The sequence below is a fragment of the Setaria viridis genome, chromosome 5 (genome assembly GCF_005286985.2).
Source record: "Setaria viridis chromosome 5, Setaria_viridis_v4.0, whole genome shotgun sequence".
NCBI classification, from domain to species: Eukaryota; Viridiplantae; Streptophyta; class Magnoliopsida; order Poales; family Poaceae; genus Setaria; species Setaria viridis.
This window is the reverse complement of record NC_048267.2, coordinates 8,748,184-8,770,653: the sequence shown is the minus strand read 5'-3', so window position 1 is coordinate 8,770,653 and position 22,470 is coordinate 8,748,184. Positions and strand designations below refer to the sequence as shown.

The window sequence follows — 22,470 nt, the reverse complement described above, 5'->3', positions numbered from 1 at the left end:
TTGAAAGAAATCTGAAGTCTTCCAAGTTTTTCATAATAATTTCCAAAACCTTGTCGAGCGCAATTTTGATAGAAAAATTTTATCTATGCAAACAGATTGGGGAGGAGAGTATGAGGGGCTACATTCCTTTTTCTAGAAAATTGGCATCTCCCATCGAGTTTCATGTCCTCATGCTTACCAACAAAATGGATCTGCAAGAAGAAAACATAGGCATATAGTAGAGATTGGGCTTGCTCTTCTTGCAAACGCCTCAATGCCCTTGAAATTTTGGGATGAAGCTTTCCTAACCGCTACTTATTTAATTAATCTTTTACCTAGCAAAGTCATCAATCATCACACGCCATTAGAGTTTCTTCTTCAGGAAAAACACAACTATGCCTCTCTTCTTGTCTTTGGGTGTGCCTGTTGGCCGAACCTTAGGCCCTTTAACACAAGGAAACTTGCCTTGCGTTCCAAAATATGTGCCTTCCTTGGTTACAGCTCTATTCACAAAGGATTCAAGTGTCTTGATATTCCAACTGGTCGTGTGTATATCTCCCATGATGTAATCTTCGATGAATTTGTCTTTCCCTTTGAAACTCTCCATGAAAATGCTGATGCTAATCTTCATCAAGAAATTCTTCTTTTACCAGATCACCTTTTGAATAATAGCTCCGAGGATGTAAGTTGTAACGCTAATACTACTGATGATCATAATCCAAATTGTGGCTCTAGTGTTGTGTCACATGTGCAGGAGCAATCTAGAGAAAATTTGGTGCAAAATGATGCTTGGATCATCCCAAACAAGCAAGAAACAAGAAGTCTTCCATGTAATAACAAAAACCTGGCCGGCACTGAAAACGACGACGATCCGCCAACGCCTGCGAGCACTGATTTCTAGGGGGATTTGCCTGCGCCTTCCTCGTTCGTCCGAATGACTCCGCAAGCCAGCCAGGCGTCACCACATGACGCTCGGTCTCCGCTCGCTAGTCCGAACACGCCGTGTACTGCCCTGTCTCTGCCCGCGCCCCGCGAGGAATCCAACGTTGAGCCACGTGGCATGCTAGGATAGGCAGGGGACGACGCGTCTCGATTCCGGCGGCAGCGGAGATTTTTCCTCCCAGATCTTCTGCGGACACTACTCTGGATTCAGCTGATTCAACACCAAATGCTCCTCGGCCAAGGACAAGGTCTCAAAGTGGCATTGTTAAACAAAAATAATATACTAATGGGACTATTAGATATGGCTTCTTTTCTTCTACAGGAGAACCACATACGTTACAGGAAGCACTTGATGATCACAGGTGGACAAAAGCAAGGAAAAGGAGCTTATGGCACTTCATAAAAACAAGACTTGGCACTTGGTTCCTTCCTCCAAAGGTAACAATCTTATTGATTGCAAATGGGTGTATAAATTAAAACGAAAAGCTGATGGGAGTATAGATCGTTATAAAGCGAGATTGGTGGCTAAGGGATTTAAACAAAGATATGGTATTGATTATGAAGACACTTTTAGCCCTATTTTGAAAATTGCTACTATTCGACTTGTGTTAACTATAGCAGTCTTAAGAGGCTGGTGTTTAAGGCAGCTAGATGTACAAAATGTGTTTCTTCATGGTGTTCTTGAGGAAGAGGTTTACATGAGACAACCTCCAGGCTTTGAGAATGCAAAATTTCCAAACTATGTCTGTAAGTTGGATAAAACTATTTATGGGTTAAAGCAAGCTCCAAGGGCCTGGTATTCACGGTTGAGTACAAAATTACTTGATCTTAGGTTTAGAGCATCCAATTCTAATGCATCATTATTTATTTATTCCAAATTGAACACAACCATATTTATGCTCATATATGTTGATGATATCACAGTAACAGGGTCATCCATGGATGCAATTTCAGCTTTACTTAAGGATCAACAAGCAGATTTTGCTCTTAAAGATTTGGGAAATCTGAATTATTTTCTTGGGATCGAAGTCAAACCAACTCAGGGAGGCATTATATTGTTGCAAACAAAGTATGCTTCGGATGTTTTGAAAAGAGTTAGCATGAAAAATTGTAACTCTTCTTCGACTCCTTTGGCAGCCTCAGAAAAATTATTCTATCAAGATGGAACTCTACTATCATTAGAAGATGGTACAAGATATCACAGTATTGTTGGGGCCTTGCAATATTTAACTCTCACACGTCCTGATTTAGCTTTTGTTTTTAACCAAGTGTGTCAATTTCTGCATGCTCCTACAACTGTTCACTAGTTGGCTGTTAAAAGAATTCTGAGGTATGTGAAAGGGACAATCAATATTAGTCTTGAGATAAGTAAGCCATCTTCTACTTTGATAAGTGCTTTCTCTTATGCGAATTGGACCGGTAGCATTGATGATAGAAGGACTACTGGTGGATTTGCTGTTTATTTTGGTCTGAATTGAATCTCATGGAGTGCTAGAAAACAGGCAGCTGTGTCTAGCTCAAGTAATGAAGTAGAGTATAAGTCATTGGTCAATGCTACAGCTGAGACTATTTGGGTAGAAGCGTTACTGTCCAAGTTGGACGTGAAATTAAAGGAACCACCTTATCTATGGTGTGACAATCTTGGTGCAACTTATTTGTCAGCTAATCCTATCTTTCATACACGTGCTAAATATTGAGATTGACTTTCACTTTGTAAGAGAAAGGGTAGCAAGGAAGCAGTTGGAGATTCGCTTTATTCCATCTAAAGACCAGCTGGCCGATGGTTTCACCAAGGCACTTCCAGCTTGGGAGTTTGAGAAATTCAAAGGTAATCTAAACCTCAGAAGCAAGACCGGTTAAGATTGAGGAAGGCTGTTAAAGGATAGATATATCTCTTGTAAAGTGTCTTGTGTAAACACGCCAAATGAATGTGATGGCATTGGATACTTAGATGCATTAGTTAAAACCTCTAGCTACGGATAGACTTTGTATAGATAGAGACGGTTTAAACCAAGTGTATCTTGTATCTTAAGTTGTAATCAAACTCATGTAATCTGTTGGGGATTTCTCCTATATTAACATGCAGCCGCGGCTAGCCTAGGCAGACAGCCACGTTCACCTAATTGCCATTATTCCTTTCAGTCTGTACATGTTGCAACTCATTTCAATGTTGTCTCTCTGGATCATGATTTCCATATGATTTCCATAATATTTGCCAACAAATTGAGAACCTTAATTACTAGCCAATGGGGCTCCTTTGGGTACTAGCTACCCCTTGTGTATATAATTACCTGGTGCATCGTGTTTTGCAAGAACTTGGATACGTACGGTGGTTTCGTATATTAATACGACGCATGCCGTGAAAAACAGTTCTACCATTCAGGTACCTTAATGAGTTCATGCCATCTAACAAATTAAATATGAGTATTAGTTATTTTTTACGTTCAAAGATTTTGGTTGGAACTTCAAAGTTGAGTATCGGCAAGCATGAGGAACTCCCTAGCTTACTTTTTTTTAGGCGAAACGAGGATCTATCCCCACCAATATATTTCATGGAGCTTTTCGTAAGCTCAATAAATTCAGTTTTTCAGCAGGTTTTACAGGGATAAAAAAACACAAGACGCCATATTCCAACTGGTATCGACCCAAAGCTGGCCGTAGCAGTGGCGGAGCCAGGCGATTAATTGACCAATACAAAACCACTAAAACATAGTAGCAGAGATATGAAAGAAGGTTCATCCGAGGATCCATCCCTAGCACTAGATCAGCCCAGCTGCCCAGGGCATCTTCCTTTATTTCTTCTTGCGCGGCCCCTGCTGGGTTTTTCTAGGGCTGTTGAGATTACGGGGTTTCAGCTGAATGAACCCCAGCTCATTCACTTGGGGCGGCAGCTTGAGCTTGGACGACGACGACGACCCATTAATAAACCCGTCGTTATCACAGGCCCGATCGACATGCCTCAGCGATGGCAGGTAGAACAAGGCAACAGCGTCAAGAGGAACCTTCTCCTTCCCCGGCCCGCACGCGCAGTTGCTCAGGTCGAGGAAGACCACCTGGCCACCGGTGGTGTAGCGGGGAACGACGTAGCCGCAGCGAACCCCATCCCAGCGGCAGCAGTCGGCGCCGGCCGGCCACGACGACCCGAGGGCGCACGCAGGGCTCGCCGAGTGGTTGGTGACGGGGAAGGTAGCCTTGAGGCGGAGCAGCGCCAAGGCCTGCTCCGGCTCGCATGGCGGTAGGTTGCTGCGGCTCTGCGCCGCGCCAAGCGAGAGCAGGAGCAAGTACAGGAGGAGTGGCTCGCGGTGGCTAGCGATGGAGGAGGTCGCCGTGCTGCGTGCCATCTCTCAATAGATATGAGTGAGAGTTTCTATGGTGAGCTACCGTTCCCGAACAGCACACTGGTGACTGGCCTCGTTTATATACTCACGCGCTCACGAAGCTAACTGCATCTGCACCCGTTACACAGGAAAAAAATAGAATTTTTTTTTGAGAAAAGGTAAAGATAAATGGCCAAGGCCTACAGCGCCAGGTCAATCGAGTCGTGACAGGTTGTTGTCGCCTACTCGCGGGAGCACACGCAAAAGACTTTGGTGATACTGCACCATGGGCCGTTTTCATGGGTCACGCGAGTTTGCGCGTGCCACACGGTTTATCGTTTCTGTGTACGAGTGGCACGCCGATATGTTTTCCGTGACGCCTAATGTGATCCTAAAATTTATAATGAGTATATATACCTATATCTATATCTAATCTATACCAAATATTAAAGCGCGGTCGTTTCTTCCAACCGCCATGGTTATTTTGCAAAAAAATCCCTCAACTTTTTTAATCAACCCGCAGTCCTAGAGTTAAACTGCCGTAGTTCGTCGATCATTTGCAAAAAAACTTCCTCAGCTTTTTTGTAATGGCCGTTGAGCGCGAGGGCGGGGATGGAGCAGCAGTCGAGCGCCTAGCGGAGTAGCGTGGCCGGCGCAGGCATGGCTAGTGCCGGGCCCGAGGGGTGGTCCTAGCGCAGCTACACCACCGCACGTGGGGGATGGGGGTGCCACAGCTTACGACGAGGGCGGACTGGCGGCTTTCCCAGCAGTGGCACCGCACAGTGACAACACATCGAATCGCCGTCACTCTTTGCTAGAACCTGAAGCTAATCCCAGCGGGGGAGGCATCACAGGCATAGCATAGTGGTGGAGGAGCTCCCCCATGACGTGCAGCAGATCTCGCATGGTCATAGTGATGTATGCCACCACCCACCAGCGTGGATTCACTCGTATGCCCAGCAATAGTCCTCAACCAAAGGCAGCGCTAGCTAATGTCGTCTTCGTCAGCAACACTCACCGCCACCTACCATAAGGACTGTCGCTTCGGCCTCAGCAAGAAGCTCCACTGTCCACTGCTGCATCACCAGGAGAGCAATCCACAACTGGGAACCATATGCGTAGGATGACGAGGAAAAATCCACTGGAGCATGTCGTTGTTGATCTGCACGAGTACTTTTTAAGTCACAAGAATTAATGATAAGAGAGGTAAATTAATGATAAGAGGGATCTTCTTACTCCACTTATTTTGTAATATGATTGAGGAGCTTATCATGGTCAGTCAGATATTGTGGTACTTCTTGGGGGCACACTTCATGGTCACTCGGTGTAGTGCTTTCTCTTCTACAATTTGTATTCGTCTTAGTACAACATCCTCCCTCAAATGCCTAACAATAATCATGGTTTTTTGTTATAAAGGATTTTAGCCCAACTGATAGACAATCAAATCTTAAATATGATTTGTAGTTATATTTTAAAATTTTTAGCCGCAAGATAGTAGGTCGACTACTATGCCTTTACTATCTGAATCTAAAAATTAATTTGTAGGTAGAATATTTGGTCATCATTAATTATATTATAAGGAGCAAATTGCAGAAAGATACTTGCATTGGTTGATTGCTCATGTTTCTTGGAGCAACTAGATCATGATGTCAGGAGGGTGTATACACTCAGGCATGAATTGTTGAGCATATTATAATCAAGGACTGAGCATTTATTTTAGCCTTGCGATTTTTTCTTTTTATAGGCTGAAAGTTTTATAGACAATCTCTTATGTTCATAATAACTTGCATATTCATAAAAACTAAGATAGGAGTTGCATTCGTACTGAATCTTACCAGAAGTTTTAATGCATGTTTGAACCGGATATAGGACACATTACATATGCATAAAAATTGAGATTCCATCATTCAAATAGGCAACGTAGAATTCAAGGAGTTGTCCGCTTATTATTATCAGACATGTATACAAATATTATGAAACATTCTAAATAAGATTAGGAAGTGAAGCAAGCGAACTAGGAGGTAGCGGATGACAATTTGGGAGCAGGTAAGAAACCGTAACAACGCATGGGCATTTACGTCAGTAATATTAAAGTGTGATTGTTTCTTTCAACCATCGTGATTGTTTTTGCAAAAAAGCTCCTCAATTTTTTCGTAATCAACTGCAATCCTGGGAGTTAATTATTTTAGGCTCGGCCATCGAGAACAGAGGCTGTGCCCGGCCATGTCAGCCCTCGCGCTCCCGTACGCTGCGCCAGCCACGCCGGCCATCGTGGGGCCCATGCACCGTGCCGGCCACCATAGGGACCGTGTGCTACGTCTGGCCACGCCGGCCCCACGCTCCTGTGCGTGGTGTCGGCCACCGCAAGCCCCGTGCGCTGCCACGTGGGTCCGTGCTACTCCGGCCGCTGCGCCATCGCGCCCACGTCGATCGTGGGCCCCTGGGCACCGGCCACCGAGCAGCGCGGCCGGTGCCGCCGCGATCGGGGTGACAGCATGGTGAAGATGAAAGCTCCCGTTTTCGTGCACCTCACCCCACCCCACCTCCATCGTCACTCGCACCGTTGCCCAACGGATCCCCCGTCGTCAACCCTCCGAAGCTGCCCTCCCGTGAGGCGGCCACTCCACTACCGACGGGAAGCACCACTTCCTCCCACGTCATCGTCTTCGTCGGTGACCCCAGCACCTCGGTGGTTGGGACGAATTTGGTCAATCCATTCACTACCATGCCAACCCACAATGGAGGTTGTCTCCCGGGTGGGCAGAGGCAGTCGGCAGGCAACGCAAACAGAGGCGGAGGCCAGGACCTCACACCCCCCTCAATGACATCCATCCCCTCCAGATCCGAAACTAAAGCCTCCACATCTAGCAATTGGGGGCTTGATTTTGCACTTGATTTGGAATGATTTGGGGTGGATTATAGAAGGGAGGTGGATGGAAACAAGAAGAAGAGGAGAACGCACTCCTGCTCATGGCAGCTAGAGGCGTTGTGGCCTAGCGCTCGAAGCAAGAATGAGGCTAGGCACGGGGAGGACGAGCGCTTGCCTAGGCGACGACGAGGATGGCAAGATGCGCAGTACCTGGGCAACGGCGAGGATGGGGCAAGATGCGGGTAGCACCGATGGACGAAGAGGAAGCGACTGGCTGGATGACGATGAGTACGGGGAATTCGAATGAATGGATAGAGCAGAGGTTAAGTGGTGAATTTTTTTATTTTCATGTGTGGGTCCCACATAATAAACAGATGGCATCAAACCACCTACAAATGTCTTCTACTACTATACTTGCAAAGAGATGACTACTAGGGACAACACACCAACGTATTATGAAGCGAAGCCAACATATTAGGAACAAGCGAATAATAACGTGAGAGCAAGTAAGGACCCGTAGCAACGCACGAGCATTTCTACTAGTTTTTAATAAAATAAAGTATCCCTCAAAGCATTTAAAATGGTGTTTCGAAAAAAAAAAGAACTCTTTTAATTGGTCCAACTTATCACCTAGTGTTAAATATCTCACCTTTTTCTTCATGCATTTTGAGTTATGTGCTCCGCAATTGCAGGATGATGACTGACATCATTGCCTATGTTTTTAGATTTTTTTTTCAGGTTGGGGGCATGCAGTACTAATTTAACATTAGAGATTAAAAAATACACGAAAAGTATGGCAAAAAACTCTTAAAGTATTTTGTAACAAATGTTATGATGGGATCAATGCATCAATGCCCCCACAGAATTTGAACATGAAATTTAACTTGTATTTGGAGGGGTGATGGAGAAAAATAATTGTTAGGGCCGGGGTATGCCAAAGCAATTTAAATAATTTGAGGAAGTAACACTGACCCAAAATTTTGTTTCGGATAGTAAAATGGACTTCTGCCAACCTAAAATAAAAATACTACTATGTCATCTACATGGCCAGCGTATACCGCCTTCGAGTAGGATTCAAGGGTTTTAAAAAAAACAATAGAATTTGAAGGTTGGCTAAACAAGTGGTTCTGATTGTATACCAAAGTATGAAAAGAGCAGGCTCTATATAATATGGGTGGCTGTCAATATCTATTCATGTTTCTGGAGGGGGGTCATATGACACATTCTAAGTACACATGCGAGTCCTGTAAAGCTTTTTTTAGTTACGACGAGCACATACGAACTTTAATTGAGTAATTTAATCACGATGTGGTTTACGCGTTTACTCGAACAATATTCCTGTAAGTCTTCCCGCAAAAAAACAATATTCCTGTAAGTCAAAAGGAATAATGCATTAGCAGTATCAGTATCACCGCTTCACCTCGGTACAAAAATGTAACAACGATGATTCCTTGCAGCAAAGACCGGGAAGTTATGCAGATGAACAGCGGTCATGCTACGCGTAGTCATCCCCATCTGAAATTAACCTCAAGAGTGCCTTATCTCCACTACTTCGTTGAGCTTCTTGTGTTCTGATTACTATGGCGCCATTGAATATTGCCTCTTTTCTTCTGAAAACAAAAAAAAAACTCCCAAGTCAATTGGTACAATTCCACCTCATCACAGGTCAAGTCAGTGGCCCAATTGCATTGCATATATATGTGGTGCTGGCTGGGCTCTTGACCAGTGGAGTTCTCTGCTTGCTTTGTCAATATATGGCCTTAAATAAAACCCATCGAACTTCTAATGAACAGGTCGCCATCCCATTAGTAGCATAACGAGGCAGGAGCCGTGCATATATCCCGTACGTAACGGGACATCTCGAAGAAAAAAAAAAGGTAGTGGACGATGAGGAATTGAGGATGTGCGACGACGACCATTATTGCCCGTTGCTGTTATCCTGTTGATCATGGATTCATGCATGGTTCACGACTTCACGTCAAGTTCTCCAACGTCGAGGGCATGCATTCAGATTGCAAATTTTTGTAGTCAGGTTTCTAGATGCAGTGAATGGATCGGGAATAAGAGAAGCAAGCCGGTAATGCTATCCGCGGGGCGTCCGACGCAAGAATGTTTTTCCAGATGGACTCAGCACACGTGACGCAACATGCTCCACATATTTCACTGCTTCATTTTTACATCGTCCACAAGCTGTCCACTGCCGACTCTTCCTTTCAGAGAAATGTCCCCGCCGCGGGATCTTCTCCTCCAGTGCTGCCTCCGCCACCACGTCCTCCGGTGCGCGCTCCCCCTCCTTCCCACCGTCGCCCAGCAGCACCAGGAGCTCCCTCGCCAACGCGTTCGCTGCCGAGTGGTCGCACGCGACCGTGTGGATCCGGACGAACAACGTTGCGCCGCTGGCTGTAGGTGGAAGCTCGTAGAGCATGGCGAACAGCACTGGGGCGGCGTCGGAGTCGGCCCACAAGTTGCGGTTGAGCTCATGCTCGAGGAGCACGTGGAAGTCGACCGCGGACTCCGACGCGGGGAGCGGCTCGAGCAGGAGCAGCGGAGGCGAAGGCAGCGCGGCCGAAGGGAAGGCGAGCGTCGAGCTGAAGAGGGTGGTCCGGAGGCGGCCGCAGAGGACGGGGTGCGCATTCTGGAGGGAGCGCAGCGTGGCCTGCGTCACCGCTACCGATTAGGCCGCGCCGCCGCGGGAGAGGTGGAACGCGAGCACCGTGGTGCCGGTGCCGCCCGACACGACGCGACACCAGCTGTACTCCGTGCCGCCCGACGCGCGGGTGCGCTACTCGAGCTCGGCGCCCTTGGCCTTGGCGGCGTGCTTCCGCCCAGAGGCGCGCGTGGGCGCGGCGGACGACGGGAGCTCGGCGCCATTTTCGTGATGTTGCAGCCGTGATTTGGGGATTTTTTTAATTGACTTTGAGATATTGCAACATGATTTTTGTGATGTTTCGATGTTTCACATGCGATCTGCGATGTTGCACCTGTGATTTGATTGGGATGAGATGTTTCATGCATCGGCAGTTTGATGTTGAATGGTTCATTTTTTCATGATGTTTTGGTATGTTACTTTGGATGTTGCACAACATTTTTATGATGTTGCAATAGTTAGTTTGGGATGTTGCATTTTTTCCAATGCGAGATTGAATGTCGCACGCAACATGATGCAGATGTTGCGACGGATTTTTTCCATCATCAACGATCACTAAGAAGTTTTTTACACGTTCTTTGATATTGCAAATGTTGGTTTTCGATGTTGCAAATGTTGATTTTCTATGTTGCAGATGCTATTTTTTGATGTTGCAACGGACTATCAAAGCATCCGATAGATTTGACTCCGTCCGGACATCCGAGCACTGGCAACTCCGGAAGCGAGCACTGAGACTACAATTTTAGCTGGATTGGTCAACGGGCGGAAAAGCGTACTGGTTACTCGGTGAGTCCCTATTTCCTCCAGCTGGCCAACATCATCTGCAGGATCCATCTCATGCTTAAGGCCGGCCTAAAGTCCAGTCAGTAGACCGAAGCTGGCTAATTGCTAAATGTCTCTGTCGTGTATGTGTTTGGTTGGTTGTATCATTTGATTCATGTATGAAATGATTCAAAATAATAATGATCTTTTTATTTGGTTGGGTGAATTGAACCAACTCATCCAGGATGAGGCCATCCCACTTAATACATTATTCTACTAATTAGAGTGAACCATATGGTACAAGCAAATTGGTTGAACCACCCCATCCAGGATCATTCATGCATGCATGATGCATGCAACCAAACACACCCTAGGTATTGAAGAAAAATCTCAGCCCGGGATCCAGAGCACTCGCAGCTCGTGAGACTGCTGCGACTGGGAGGGTGTTGTGTGCGGTGACGACGACGGCTACGTGATCTCCCTCGACTTGGGCGACCGGGGATTGGAGAGCTCTGCTCTTGATCACGTGATCTTTAGCCTGACATCGCTGAGGTATCTCGACCTTGCCTTGAATGACTTCAATGGCTCCCAGCTCCCTAGTTTTGGATTTGAGCAGCTCTCCGAGCTAACCTATCTCAACCTCTCCTCCTCCGGCTTTCAAGGCTAAATTGGAGTCTCTTGACCTTTCTGCTAGCTTTTATGTAGAGGATCAAGGCGGTCATAGTAAGCTTTTATTCAAATCATATCTGGTACTTCGTAGAGCCAAACATCGGGTCATTGATAGCAAACCTTAGCAATTTGAAAGAGCTCTATCTGGATAGGGTAGATTTGTCCGGCAATGGTGTAAAGTGGTGTGGCGCATTTCTTAACTCTAGCACTCCTGAACTCCAGGTTCTTAGCCTACGGTGGTCTAATCTCTCCGGTCCAGTCTGTGGATCTCTTTCTGGCATTCGCTCAATCACTGAGATTTGCTTAGAGTTAAATTACATAAATGGCCCAACTCCAGAATCCGTGGCTGAGCTGCCCTTCTTGCGATCTCTTGTGCTTTCTAATAATTATCTGGAAGGATGGTTCCCATTGAGAATCTTTCATCATAAGAATATAACAACTGTTGATATTCACTATAATTCCTTCATCTCCGGTTCTTTACCAAGTTTCTCATCATATAGCAGTCTTACAAGTTTGCTTGTTAGCGGCACAAGCTTCTCTGGTCCTATTCCGAGTTCCATTAGCAATCTCAAATCTCTGAAAGAGTTGGGTCTTGCAGCAAGCGACTATTCCCAAGAGCTTCCATCTACAATTGGCAAACTCAAATCCTTAAGATTATTAGAGGTAACCGGGGCCGCAACAGTGGGAACTATACCATCTTGGGTCACAAATTTAACCTCTTGGAATCACTTCGGTTCTCCAGTTGCGGTTTGTTTGGAGAGGTACCTTTGGCAATAGGCAATCTCAAGAATTTAACTAGGTTAGAATTGAATGGATGCAATTTTTCTGGCATGCTACCTCCGCATATATTTTATCTAACTCAATTGGAAGTCATAAATCTTGACTCAAACAACTTCATTGGTACAATAGAACTCAGATCATTCTGGAAATTGCCACATCTATTTATTTTGAGTCTATCAAACAACAAACTCACCGTTATAATAGATGGGGACCATAATTTGTCTCCAGTCAATAACATAATTATGTTGGGTTTAGCATCTTGTGACATATCAAGTTCCCTATTGCCTTGAGGCATAATTCTGGAAGTTTGGTGCACTGAGTGCTGGAGGCTCACAGTTTGGTGCACTGAGTGCTGGAGGCTCACAGCGGCTACACGCTAGTGAGGCACAAATCCTATGCATGGCAACACGCGCTCTCCTCGCTAAAAAGGTAGAAAAGTCTCAATGGCTACTTTACGCGCAATCGCGCAGTCTTTTTGTCGCAATGCCGACTACTTATTTTAAATGCCTTAGCGGTTGTTAATCTACTCGAGCAGAACATACTTCGATTCGTGAAAGCCTCGGATCTTCTATCATACCTAAATGTTAGGACGCGAGACAAAGATCTCCGTAGCAGCAGTGCTGGTACGCGTACACGAGATAAAGATCACACACGCGGTGGCAATGGCTAAACAGGTACTGGGAGGCTAAACATAACAGGCTAACTAATCGGGAAAAATATGGTCAAAACAAGATCATGACACACAACATTTACATTCCGAATAAATTTCAGCAGTTTCAATGTTTCACAATATGCTACATAATGTATGCATCTTTTTTTTCAGGTCAAGCTTCGATGATGACTCTCCAGGACACTTAGCATACCTTCAATGGCTCTGCTAGCTCCCAGGCTCGGGGGCTAAGTGTCAATTACTACTCGAAATACCTCCAGTAGCTCCGCTAGCTCTCAAGCTCGGGGGTTAAGCGCCAACAACTACTCGACGTGGTTCCTACGGCTCACTTAGCGCATAAGCTCGAAGGCTGGACGCCGCAAAACTACTCTGATTGGCGTGAAGACCAAGCTTGCTAAGACCCTTGGATTGATTATTTAATCATTCCAAGGCTCGGGGGCTGATAAGCTACACCCAGCAGCTAATTTTTTCAAGATGAAGAAAAAAGATTCAAGATTTTATTAACCCTTAGCCTAATTCTTCGATTCAACCTAAGGCTCGGGGGCTACTCCATATGGAGTGCGACTTCCGCCGCCCTCTATATCACATTCCAAAGATAAAGATTACAAAATCAAGATTACCAAGGGCTTGAGCACACTATAGCCTCATGGCAGCTTTGAGGAACTTTGAAGATTCAGCCAAATAAAGTACTCGAAGAGCACCAAAACTACTCGGTGAGGATCTGAAAAGTACTCGAAAGCTGCTACACTCGACTATGAAGCGCTCGAGGGCTTGTCGGGGATAGATCCCCAGTACTCGTAAGGAAGGAAGAAGACGGATTCCTACTAGGATTTCTCTGTAATCCTACTAGGACTCATACCATGTAATGCTACTAGGACTCCTATCTTGTAACCGACTAGTAATCCCACCCCTGGAGTATATAAAGGAGGGCAGGGGTCCCTGTATCGGTAGGCCAAGACCTCATAGAACCACCATAGAGGACCAAATCCTCAATACCAAATAACACCCAAGCGCAGGGCGCAATGTACAACACCCCAAACAAAACGTAGGGTATTATGCTACTCTGACGGCCCGAACCTGTATAAATTTGTGTCTTGTGTCCTTACTTTTACCGTCAAGTTCTAGGTCTGGCGATTCCCCCACCAACCAATCTACTACCTCAGGATACCCCTCGGTCCTTAGGATACCCCTCGGTAGGTTGCCGGGTATAAAACACCAACACTCCATATTACCACTGCTTGTCAAATCTGACAAACATAAGCTGAACTAGGAAAAAGAAAGTACCCAGAGATCTCACGGGAAGCTATCGAGCAGGGGGAGTCGGCAGGACGTGAAGCAACCGGGCAGGGCACGACGGGGCCGAGGTGATGCCCTCTGTTGGGGCGCCGGCAGCATGTGAGCGACGCCCGCTCACTACGGGAAAGCTAAAAATTGCCGAGTGTATTTTTTTTGCCGAGTGTTTTTTTCGAGCACTCGGCAAACAAGCTCTTTGCCGAGTGCCAAGCCAAAAACACTTGGCAAAGAAAAAATACTCGGCAAATCGGGGCTTTACCGAGTGTCAAATAAAAAACACTCGGTAAACCACCCTCTTTGCTGAGTGTCAAAAAAAACACTCGGCAAAGAGGGGGCTTTGCCGAGTGTCAAAAAAGACACTCGGCAAAGAGGGGGGTTTGCCGAGTGTTTTTTTTGACACTCGGCAAAAAAATAATTTTTTTCCTCTTTTCACCTTGAAATTTTTTCTACCCCCACCTACAACATGTGGTAGTCCCTCCCTCGCGTGGCCGCCCCGCCCCTCTCCCCAGATCCGGCCGGATCCGGCGGGGAATCCGCCCCTCCTCCCCGGATCCGGCGGGGACTCACGTCGGGGGCCCCGGATCCGGCAGGGACAGCGGTCTTCAAGCGGCGGCGTGGAGATGTGGTGGTGGTGGTGGTGGTGGCCGGTGGGAGGCAGCTCGTGGTGGCTGGCGGGAGGCAGCTCGTGGTGGTCGGCGGGCTGTGGTGGTGGTGGTGGCGGCGGCAGCGTGGATGGTGGCGGCGGGTGTGGATGGTGGCCGGCTGTGGTGGTGGCGGCGGCGGCGACGGCGTGGATGGTGGCGGCGGGCGTGGATGGTGGCCGGCTGTGGTGGTGGTGGTGGCGGCGGCGGCGGGGATGGTGGCGGCGGGCGTGGATGGTGGCCGGCTGTGGTGGTGGCGGCGGCGGCGTGGATGGTGGCGGCGGTGTGGATGGTGGTCGGCTGTGGTGGTGGTGGTGGTGGCGGCGGCGGCGGCGTGCATGGTGGCGGCGGGCGTGGATGGTGGCCAGCTGTGGTGGTGGCGGTGGCGGCGGCGGCGGCGGCGGCGGCGGCGTGGATGGTGGCGGCGGGCGTGGATGGTGGCCGGCTGTGGTGGTGGCGGCGGCGGCGGCGTGGATGGTAGCGGCGGTGTGGATGGTGGCCGGCTGTGGTGGCGGCGGCGGCGGCGTGGATGGTGGCGACGTGCTGGTGGTGTGGCCGACGGTGTCGGCGTGCCTTTTTTTATTTTTTTTCCAAAAAATGGTTTGCCGAGTGTTTTCTGGGCACTCGGCGAAAGCTGTGCCGAGTGCCCGACCGAAAACACTCGGCGAATGTTACTTTGCCGACTAAAAGTTTGCCGAGTGCCAGATGCCGAGTGTAACACTCGGCGAATTTGTTGCCGAGAGTATTTCGGGTTTCGCCGAGTGCCCCTGGCACTCGGCATAAAACCTGTGTCCGGTAGTGGTTGTGGCGCCGTCAGACGGCAGTGTCGCCCGTGACTCTGACGGCAGCACGGGGGGTGCCGGCGTCCTGGATAAAAATTCGACAGGGGTGAACCGGTAGGCGGCGGGTCGAAAAAACAGATCCATCCACAATTAATATCAAATAATAATTTCTAAATTACCTTTATGATGAATGGATCATAAATGGTTAGATCTTCTCTATATTATATACTACTGAGTGATAGTACTGCAGTAAAAGAGCTCTTTTTTAAACCTGAAAAGAAATCAACTACATGGAGAGTTACCAGATAATATGAATCAAAGTTGTTCATTCTGGTCATTAGATTTTAGTGACAATCAATTCGAAGGAAAATTACCAAGATCCCTAGTTGGTTGCAAATATTTGGGAGGTTTTTGACATTGGGAACAATCATATTAGTGATACTTTCCCATGTTGGATGAGTATGCTTCCTGAACTTCAAGTGCTTGTTTTGAAGTCCAACATGTTTGTCGGGGAGGTGGGGCCTTCTGTAGCATGGGAAAAGAACAACTGTGAGTTTATAAAACTCCGAATTCTCGACTTGGCTTCAAACAAATTATCTGGCACTTTGCAAGATGAGTGGTTTGTTACCATGAAATCCATGGTAAGAAAATCCGCCAATGACATGATGTATAATCAGGTCAGGCAACTTGGGCAAACATATCACTTAACCGATGCAATCACATACAAAGGGAATGAACAAGTACAGCTTTCCACGATTTTGAGTGCGCTTGTACACATTGATGTTTCGGATAACGCATTCCATGGTGCAATCCCAAAGTCAATTGGTCATCTTGTTCTACTAAATGGTGTAAACATGTCGCACAATGCCCTCACTGGCCCAATTCCACCTCAGTTTGGTGCGCTAAAACAACTCGAGTCATTGGACCTCTCTTCAAATGATCTGTCAGGAGAAATTCCACAAGAGTTAGGGTCGCTGAACTTCCTTTCAACGTTGAACCTGTCCTACAACGAGCTGGTGGGGAGAATACCCGATTCGACTCATTTCTCGACATTTTCCAACCTGTCGTTTATGGGGAACATCGGTCTCTGTGGACTTCAGGTATCCAAAGTACGCAACAGCACAACACCATACGTGGAGCTACAACATTCGGAGAAGAAAGATCTTATGTTGTTCCTTGTTACCGGACTAGGGTTTGGCGTCGGATTCGCAATCGCAATTATCTGGACAGGGGAATCCGTGTTGGGAGAGGATCTCGAGACCACACTTTCATGTGCTGGAAGAAAGTTCTCTTCTTCATGTCGATGGCTTGGGCGAAAATGCCTCTACATTAGCGAATATCGCTACGTTTGTATCATCAATAATGCTGTACTGAACATTAATTGGACCTTGTAAGTGTATTTGTATCCATATGTAAAAGGTGAAGAGGGCAGGATTACTGGCTTGTTCAATTCATCATATGCAGACCCAATTTCTGCACATATATATATAGGAATTAGCTGGCGCTATGTGTGTGTATATATATTGAGTTACAAACGCACCGCTACAGCCATCAATTACCGCTAAGCAACATCGCTGCAGAATTTAGTAGTAGTAGTCTCAATGCGTGCTCCCCGCTGTTGAACGCTTGCATTGACGGCAGCGGTGGTCGTCGTGCATCCTCACCGCGTCATCTGCCATCTCCGTCCACTTGCCACCGTGCCGACCCGGTTCATTGGTATGTTTGGTTGATTGTATTATTTAATTCATGTATGAAATGATTCAAAATAATAATAATCCTTTTGTTTGGTTGGGTGAATTGAACCAACTCATCCAGGATGAGGTCATCCCACTTAAAACATTATTCTACTAATTAAAGTGAACTATATGGTACAAGTAAATTGGTTGAACCACCCCATCCAGGATCATCCATGTATGCACGTGATGCATGCAACAATACACACCCTAGAGGGTTCGGTTAAGGACGTATGGGCCCCGCGTGTCGGAAGCCCACCACCGCGCAGTCTAAACAACAGGGTTTTCATCGTGCTATGGCGGCATGTGGGCTGCGTACCACCAACCAGGGCCTAGATTGGTTTCGACGCACTGCCGCCTGGGCTCTGGCCTGGCTCGCCGTGCATCCTTTGCGTTGCGTTGGGCCTGGCAAGGGCAAGGGCGATCCGGAAATGCTTTTAATTTCCAGAAGGATGCACGCGGCGAGGGCCGGCGACACTTGAATCATGGGGGAATATGATCACTCCATGGATATTGGTTAGGCCGGCCAGTAGCAGGTACCATAGCTTCTAGTCTCACCACGCCCTTAATTAACTTGGACCCGGACCAGCTAACGTGGTTACGTGGACGCCTCCGATCCCGAGCTCAGCTGCCGCGCACTCACCCAAAAGCAAACGTAAAAGGTCACCATCGAGACGGCTGCTACAATTCGGCTTTTCAATAATCCCCGATGGTAATCAGTAGTACTAAACTTAAGCCAAGGCTGATTCGATCAGCTCTTGACCGAGAGCACGCGTGTATGGTGTATCAGTCGTCCAGCCACCGTTCCCATCTACTAGACCAGGCCACGCACTGATGAACCTGACAAAGGTCAAATGATGCGGTTGCGCGCAGAAATCTGCTCCATTTACACTGTCGTCAGAAGCAGAATGCTGGAGCACAAGAAGGCATTCCACGGATTTTTTCTCTTCCACCCAACAGCTGTTCTAGAAAGATTCCTCGTTCCGCGGGCGCCAAAGCCATAAGAGCAAGTTTAATAACGCAGCTAGCAAGCGGGCTGCAAGGTTTCTCTCAGCCTTTTTCTAGCCCACTCGTACAATGGTTAGCTCTTCACCATTAATACATGGTCCACAAGTCATTCTCATAAAGTTTCTTGGTTCCTGTGCCCAAGTCGGCTGTAAACTTATAGCCCGCTTCTCCTCTCTCACCTCTTCTCTCTCCTCCACGTCAGCATTCAGCCAGCTTACAGCCCATTATTATACTTGCTATAAGGGCACTCGCGATGGTACAATACCGAGGTGTCAAGGCCAGGCCAGCTCAACTTGTAGATAGCACAGACGGCAACCCGTCCAGCAATACATCGTTTAGCTCTGGCTACCGTGGGTCCCGCATGTTAAATTATTTTACTTTTCCTCATCCCCTCCGTCTCATCCGGCAAAACAGAGATCGCCGCCGGGCGCAGCCCCCGCACGCGCCGGCCGCCGTACCTCCGTACCTGCTACACCGGCGTTCACACTCCGCCCCCGATGGAGGCCGCCCACATCCAGCGGCCGCGCCGGCAGCTCCTCCCCGCCCCTCCGTCCCGCGGCTGCGCCGGCTGCTGCCCGCTCCTCTCCCCCATGTTCGGCGGCCCTGCTGGCTCTCGTGCTCCGGCTTGAACCTGCACATCACGTTCGTGCTCTTACAATCTGGGCGTTGGCGGCGCGCCGGCGGCCAAAGCGACGGAGGTGGAGAAGGAGACGGCCAGACGGGCCAGGTGGGCATGGCGAGCTTGAGGAGAGAAAAGAGAGGGCAAGGATGAGGAGACGGGAACTTGTGGGGTCCGCTTGGCGTGGGGGGCCGTGCTATAGGCTCTCGCTTCGTTTCTCTCAGCTCCACGTAGGATAGGACGTGACGTGGAATTGTTGTAGCAGGCTGCTATCGGCCCGTTGCCATTGGCACCTGACGCTTGCAAATTGCAATCCATTATCCTCGAGCGCATTTGTTAATCACCCTGCACATCGATCCAACACGTAACCCAAAAACACGAGACCTTTCTTCAGATGCGTCTTGCTCTGTTCACAGTACAAATGCGTCTTGCTCTGCTCCTCCCGTGGTTTGCCGCGCAAGAAACGTTGCGAGTTGCGAGCCGAGGCGCCCCCGGATTTGCAGTGCACTCTGACGGTCTGACCCTTGCCAAAAAAGTCCACGGCCACGAGACCCCACTTGTCACGCACCTTCGAGCGCCACCTGTTCTAGTACCCTCTCGCTGACACGCCCGGCCCCACTCACCACCACCATAAATACCGCGGCGACCGTCCGCGCACGGACCCAAACCATTCTCCACTCGCATCCGAACCGCCCGCCACCAAGGCAACTAACTTTTTTTCCCACGCGAACCTTCCGCTCCCCTCGCGCCCCCTCACCGCCGGCCGCTGCCGTCACTCACCCCTCGCCATGGACACGGCCATCGGCTCGATCCCCTCCGCCTCCGACGGCGCGTCGGCGTCCTCCTCCCCGGCCCCCTCCTCCTCGGCCCCGCGGGAGGCCACGCTGGGCCGCCACCTCGCCCGCCGCCTCGCCGAGGTTGGCGCCCGCGACGTGTTCACCGTCCCGGGCGACTTCAACCTGACCCTCCTCGACGAGCTGGAGGCCGAGTGCGGGTCCACGGGGGTGCGCCTCGTGGGGTGCTGCAACGAGCTCAACGCGGCGTACGCGGCCGACGGGTACGCCCGCGCCCGCGGCGGAGGGGTGGGCGCCTGCGCCGTCACGTTCACCGTCGGCGGGCTCAGCGCCATCAACGCCGTCGCGGGGGCCTTCAGCGAGAACCTCCCCGTCGTGTGCATCGTCGGGGGACCCAACAGCAACGACTACGGGAGTAACAGGATCCTGCACCATACCATCGGGTTGCCGGATTTCACGCAGGAGCTCAGGTGCTTCCAGACGGTCACGTGCTACCAGGTACTAGAATTCCTCCTCCTCTTCTTCTTTTTTTATTTTGGTGGCGAGTGATGATGTGTGTCGAGTTCTAGACTTCTGCTGACTAGTGCGGTATTACGTGTCCACTGGTTGGGCCCAACAATGCATATTGTGGTACTATGGTAGTATGGTTATTTTTAAGTGAAATACTGATTCTTCCCCGTCAAAATTACCATGGTTATGTTGGAAATCATGATGTTAAAGTTTAGATGTTTGTGTTGACTAAGAATTCGTGGTAGGATTTGCCATGTATTCTTTATAAAGAATCAGTCGAATTCTCGGACTTGCTAAGGTATTATGTTTTTTGTTCATATACCACAGGCTGTGGTGAACAACTTAGAAGATGCACATGAACAGATTGACACTGCCATCTCTACAGCAATAAAGGAGAGCAAGCCTGTTTACATCAGCATCAGCTGCAACCTCCCTTCGATCCCACATCCAACCTTTAGCCGTCATCCTGTCCCTTTCTTCCTCTCCCCAAGGTATAGTTGGGAAACGTGGCAGGTTCTTATATGTGCATAAGCCAATGTCGCGATTAGTTTGAAATTAATCATGTGGAAAAATTGTTCATTTGAAGGCTATCGAACCAGATGAACCTGGAGGCAGCAGTGGAAGCCGCTGCGGCGTTCTTGAACAAAGCTGTCAAGCCAGTGCTTGTTGGTGGACCAAAGATGAGGGTTTCCAAAGCATGCAAAGCCTTTGTAGAGCTGGCAGATGCCTGCGGTTATCCGGTTGCGGTGATGCCTTCTGCAAAGGGGCTTGTGCCGGAGCACCACTCTAGGTTTATCGGCACATACTGGGGTGCAGTGAGCACTCCGTTCTGTGCTGAGATTGTCGAGTCTGCTGATGCCTATATATTTGCTGGTCCCATATTCAACGACTACAGCTCAGTTGGATACTCGCTGCTCCTGAAGAAGGAAAAGGCTATCATGGTCCAACCAGAGCGGGTAGTTATTGGACATGGCCCTGCTTTTGGGTGTGTTCTGATGAAGGATTTCCTGCATGCACTTGCAACCCGTCTGAAGAAGAATACCGCTGCATATGAGAACTATCGTCGAATTTATGTGCCTCCAGGCGAGCCACTTTCATCTGAACCTGGAGAACCATTGAGAGTGAACATACTCTTCAAGCATATTCAGGCAATGTTGTCTGGCAACTCGGCTATCATTGCAGAGACAGGGGACTCATGGTTTAACTGCCAGAAGCTGAAGCTACCTGAAGGATGTGGGTAAGCTCCTGTTCGAATCACAATTTAGCTGTGAAATGATATAATGATGCAGTATTTATTTCTGTTTCCTAAAAAATGCGTTGTTGGGTAAGTGGTAAAATCACTCTCTGCTTAAAGACCAATGGTGACACATGCCCCTAGCCACTAGCAGCCACCCGCTCATTTCCTGGGTCGGATCTGCTCAAATCTTGTTCCGGGTCTTCCACTCACAGCACTACTTTCATTTTTGTCAGCTGCTTCCTTATAGAAGGGTACCGAGTATTAGATAGAAGTGATACATAGGTGTTTTATGTTCGGTGTGTTTGTAACTAAACATGATTTGCTTTCACCAGATACGAATTTCAGATGCAATATGGATCAATTGGCTGGTCAGTGGGTGCAACTTTGGGATATGCCCAGGCTGCTAAGGATAAGCGTGTCATTGCATGTATTGGAGATGGCAGTTTTCAGGTACAAAACAATCAAAGTTATGCTATCCATATGAATTTCTATCAAAATATGCAGTAAGAGTCTAATTTGACCGCAATCCAGGTGACGGTACAAGAGGTGTCAACGATGCTTCGATGGGGGCAAAACAGCATCATCTTTCTGATAAACAATGGAGGATACACCATCGAGGTGGAGATCCATGATGGTCCTTACAATGTTATCAAGAACTGGAACTACACTGGTTTGGTGGAAGCTTTCCACAATGGCGAGGGAAAGTGCTACACAGCAAAGGTTGGCAATTGTATACTGCATTACTGTAAGTACGCAGTCATAAATGGCACATTTCAATTGCAAAATTTGCATTCTATTCCCGCAGGTTCGAACTGAGGAGGAGCTGAAGGAGGCACTGAAGGCAGCTCTGGGACCTAAAAAGGACTGCTTGTGTTTCATAGAGGTCATCGTGCACAAGGATGACACCAGCAAAGAGCTCCTCGAGTGGGGATCTAGGGTTTCTGCAGCAAATAGCCGTCCACCGAATCCTCAGTGAGCACATCAGCTCCTGAATTGCACGGGAAATGGTCCTCATTGTGTTTGATGTCCATTTCAAGAAGTCTCCGGAGAAGGGATGCTGTTAATCTCTGAATAAAATGTCCCTGTAATTCACTGGTGTTGTAAGTCCTCGAGTAACCTTCAGTCCTTCACAGAGATGATTTCATAAACTGAGCTGGCGTTTGGTTTGCCTAATGTATCGTAATCCGATTACACCTGGTAAGATGTAACGTTCCAGCA

At 48.3% G+C, this 22,470-nt stretch overlaps 2 protein-coding genes and 1 pseudogene across 2 annotated transcripts; all 3 read left to right on the top strand.

Annotated features, from left to right (window-relative positions):
• Positions 1–10,646: 10,646 nt before the first annotated feature.
• On the top strand, positions 10,647–12,255 carry LOC140220136 (uncharacterized; annotated as a pseudogene).
• Positions 12,256–12,627: 372 nt separating this feature from the next.
• On the top strand, positions 12,628–16,745 carry LOC117856199 (receptor-like protein 33). Its single transcript, XM_072293909.1, is given in 3 exon segments — positions 12,628–12,639; positions 15,608–15,754; positions 15,756–16,745. Coding segments are annotated over 3 exon segments (1,149 nt in total).
• Positions 16,746–19,378: 2,633 nt separating this feature from the next.
• LOC117858936 (pyruvate decarboxylase 1) lies at positions 19,379–22,425 on the top strand. Its single transcript, XM_034742096.2, has 6 exons — positions 19,379–20,003; positions 20,343–20,506; positions 20,602–21,252; positions 21,585–21,702; positions 21,784–21,972; positions 22,058–22,425. Exons 1-6 carry the CDS (start codon positions 19,500–19,502, stop codon positions 22,226–22,228), a joined length of 1,797 nt encoding a protein of 598 aa, XP_034597987.1. The 5' UTR covers positions 19,379–19,499; the 3' UTR covers positions 22,229–22,425.
• Positions 22,426–22,470: the final 45 nt, after the last annotated feature.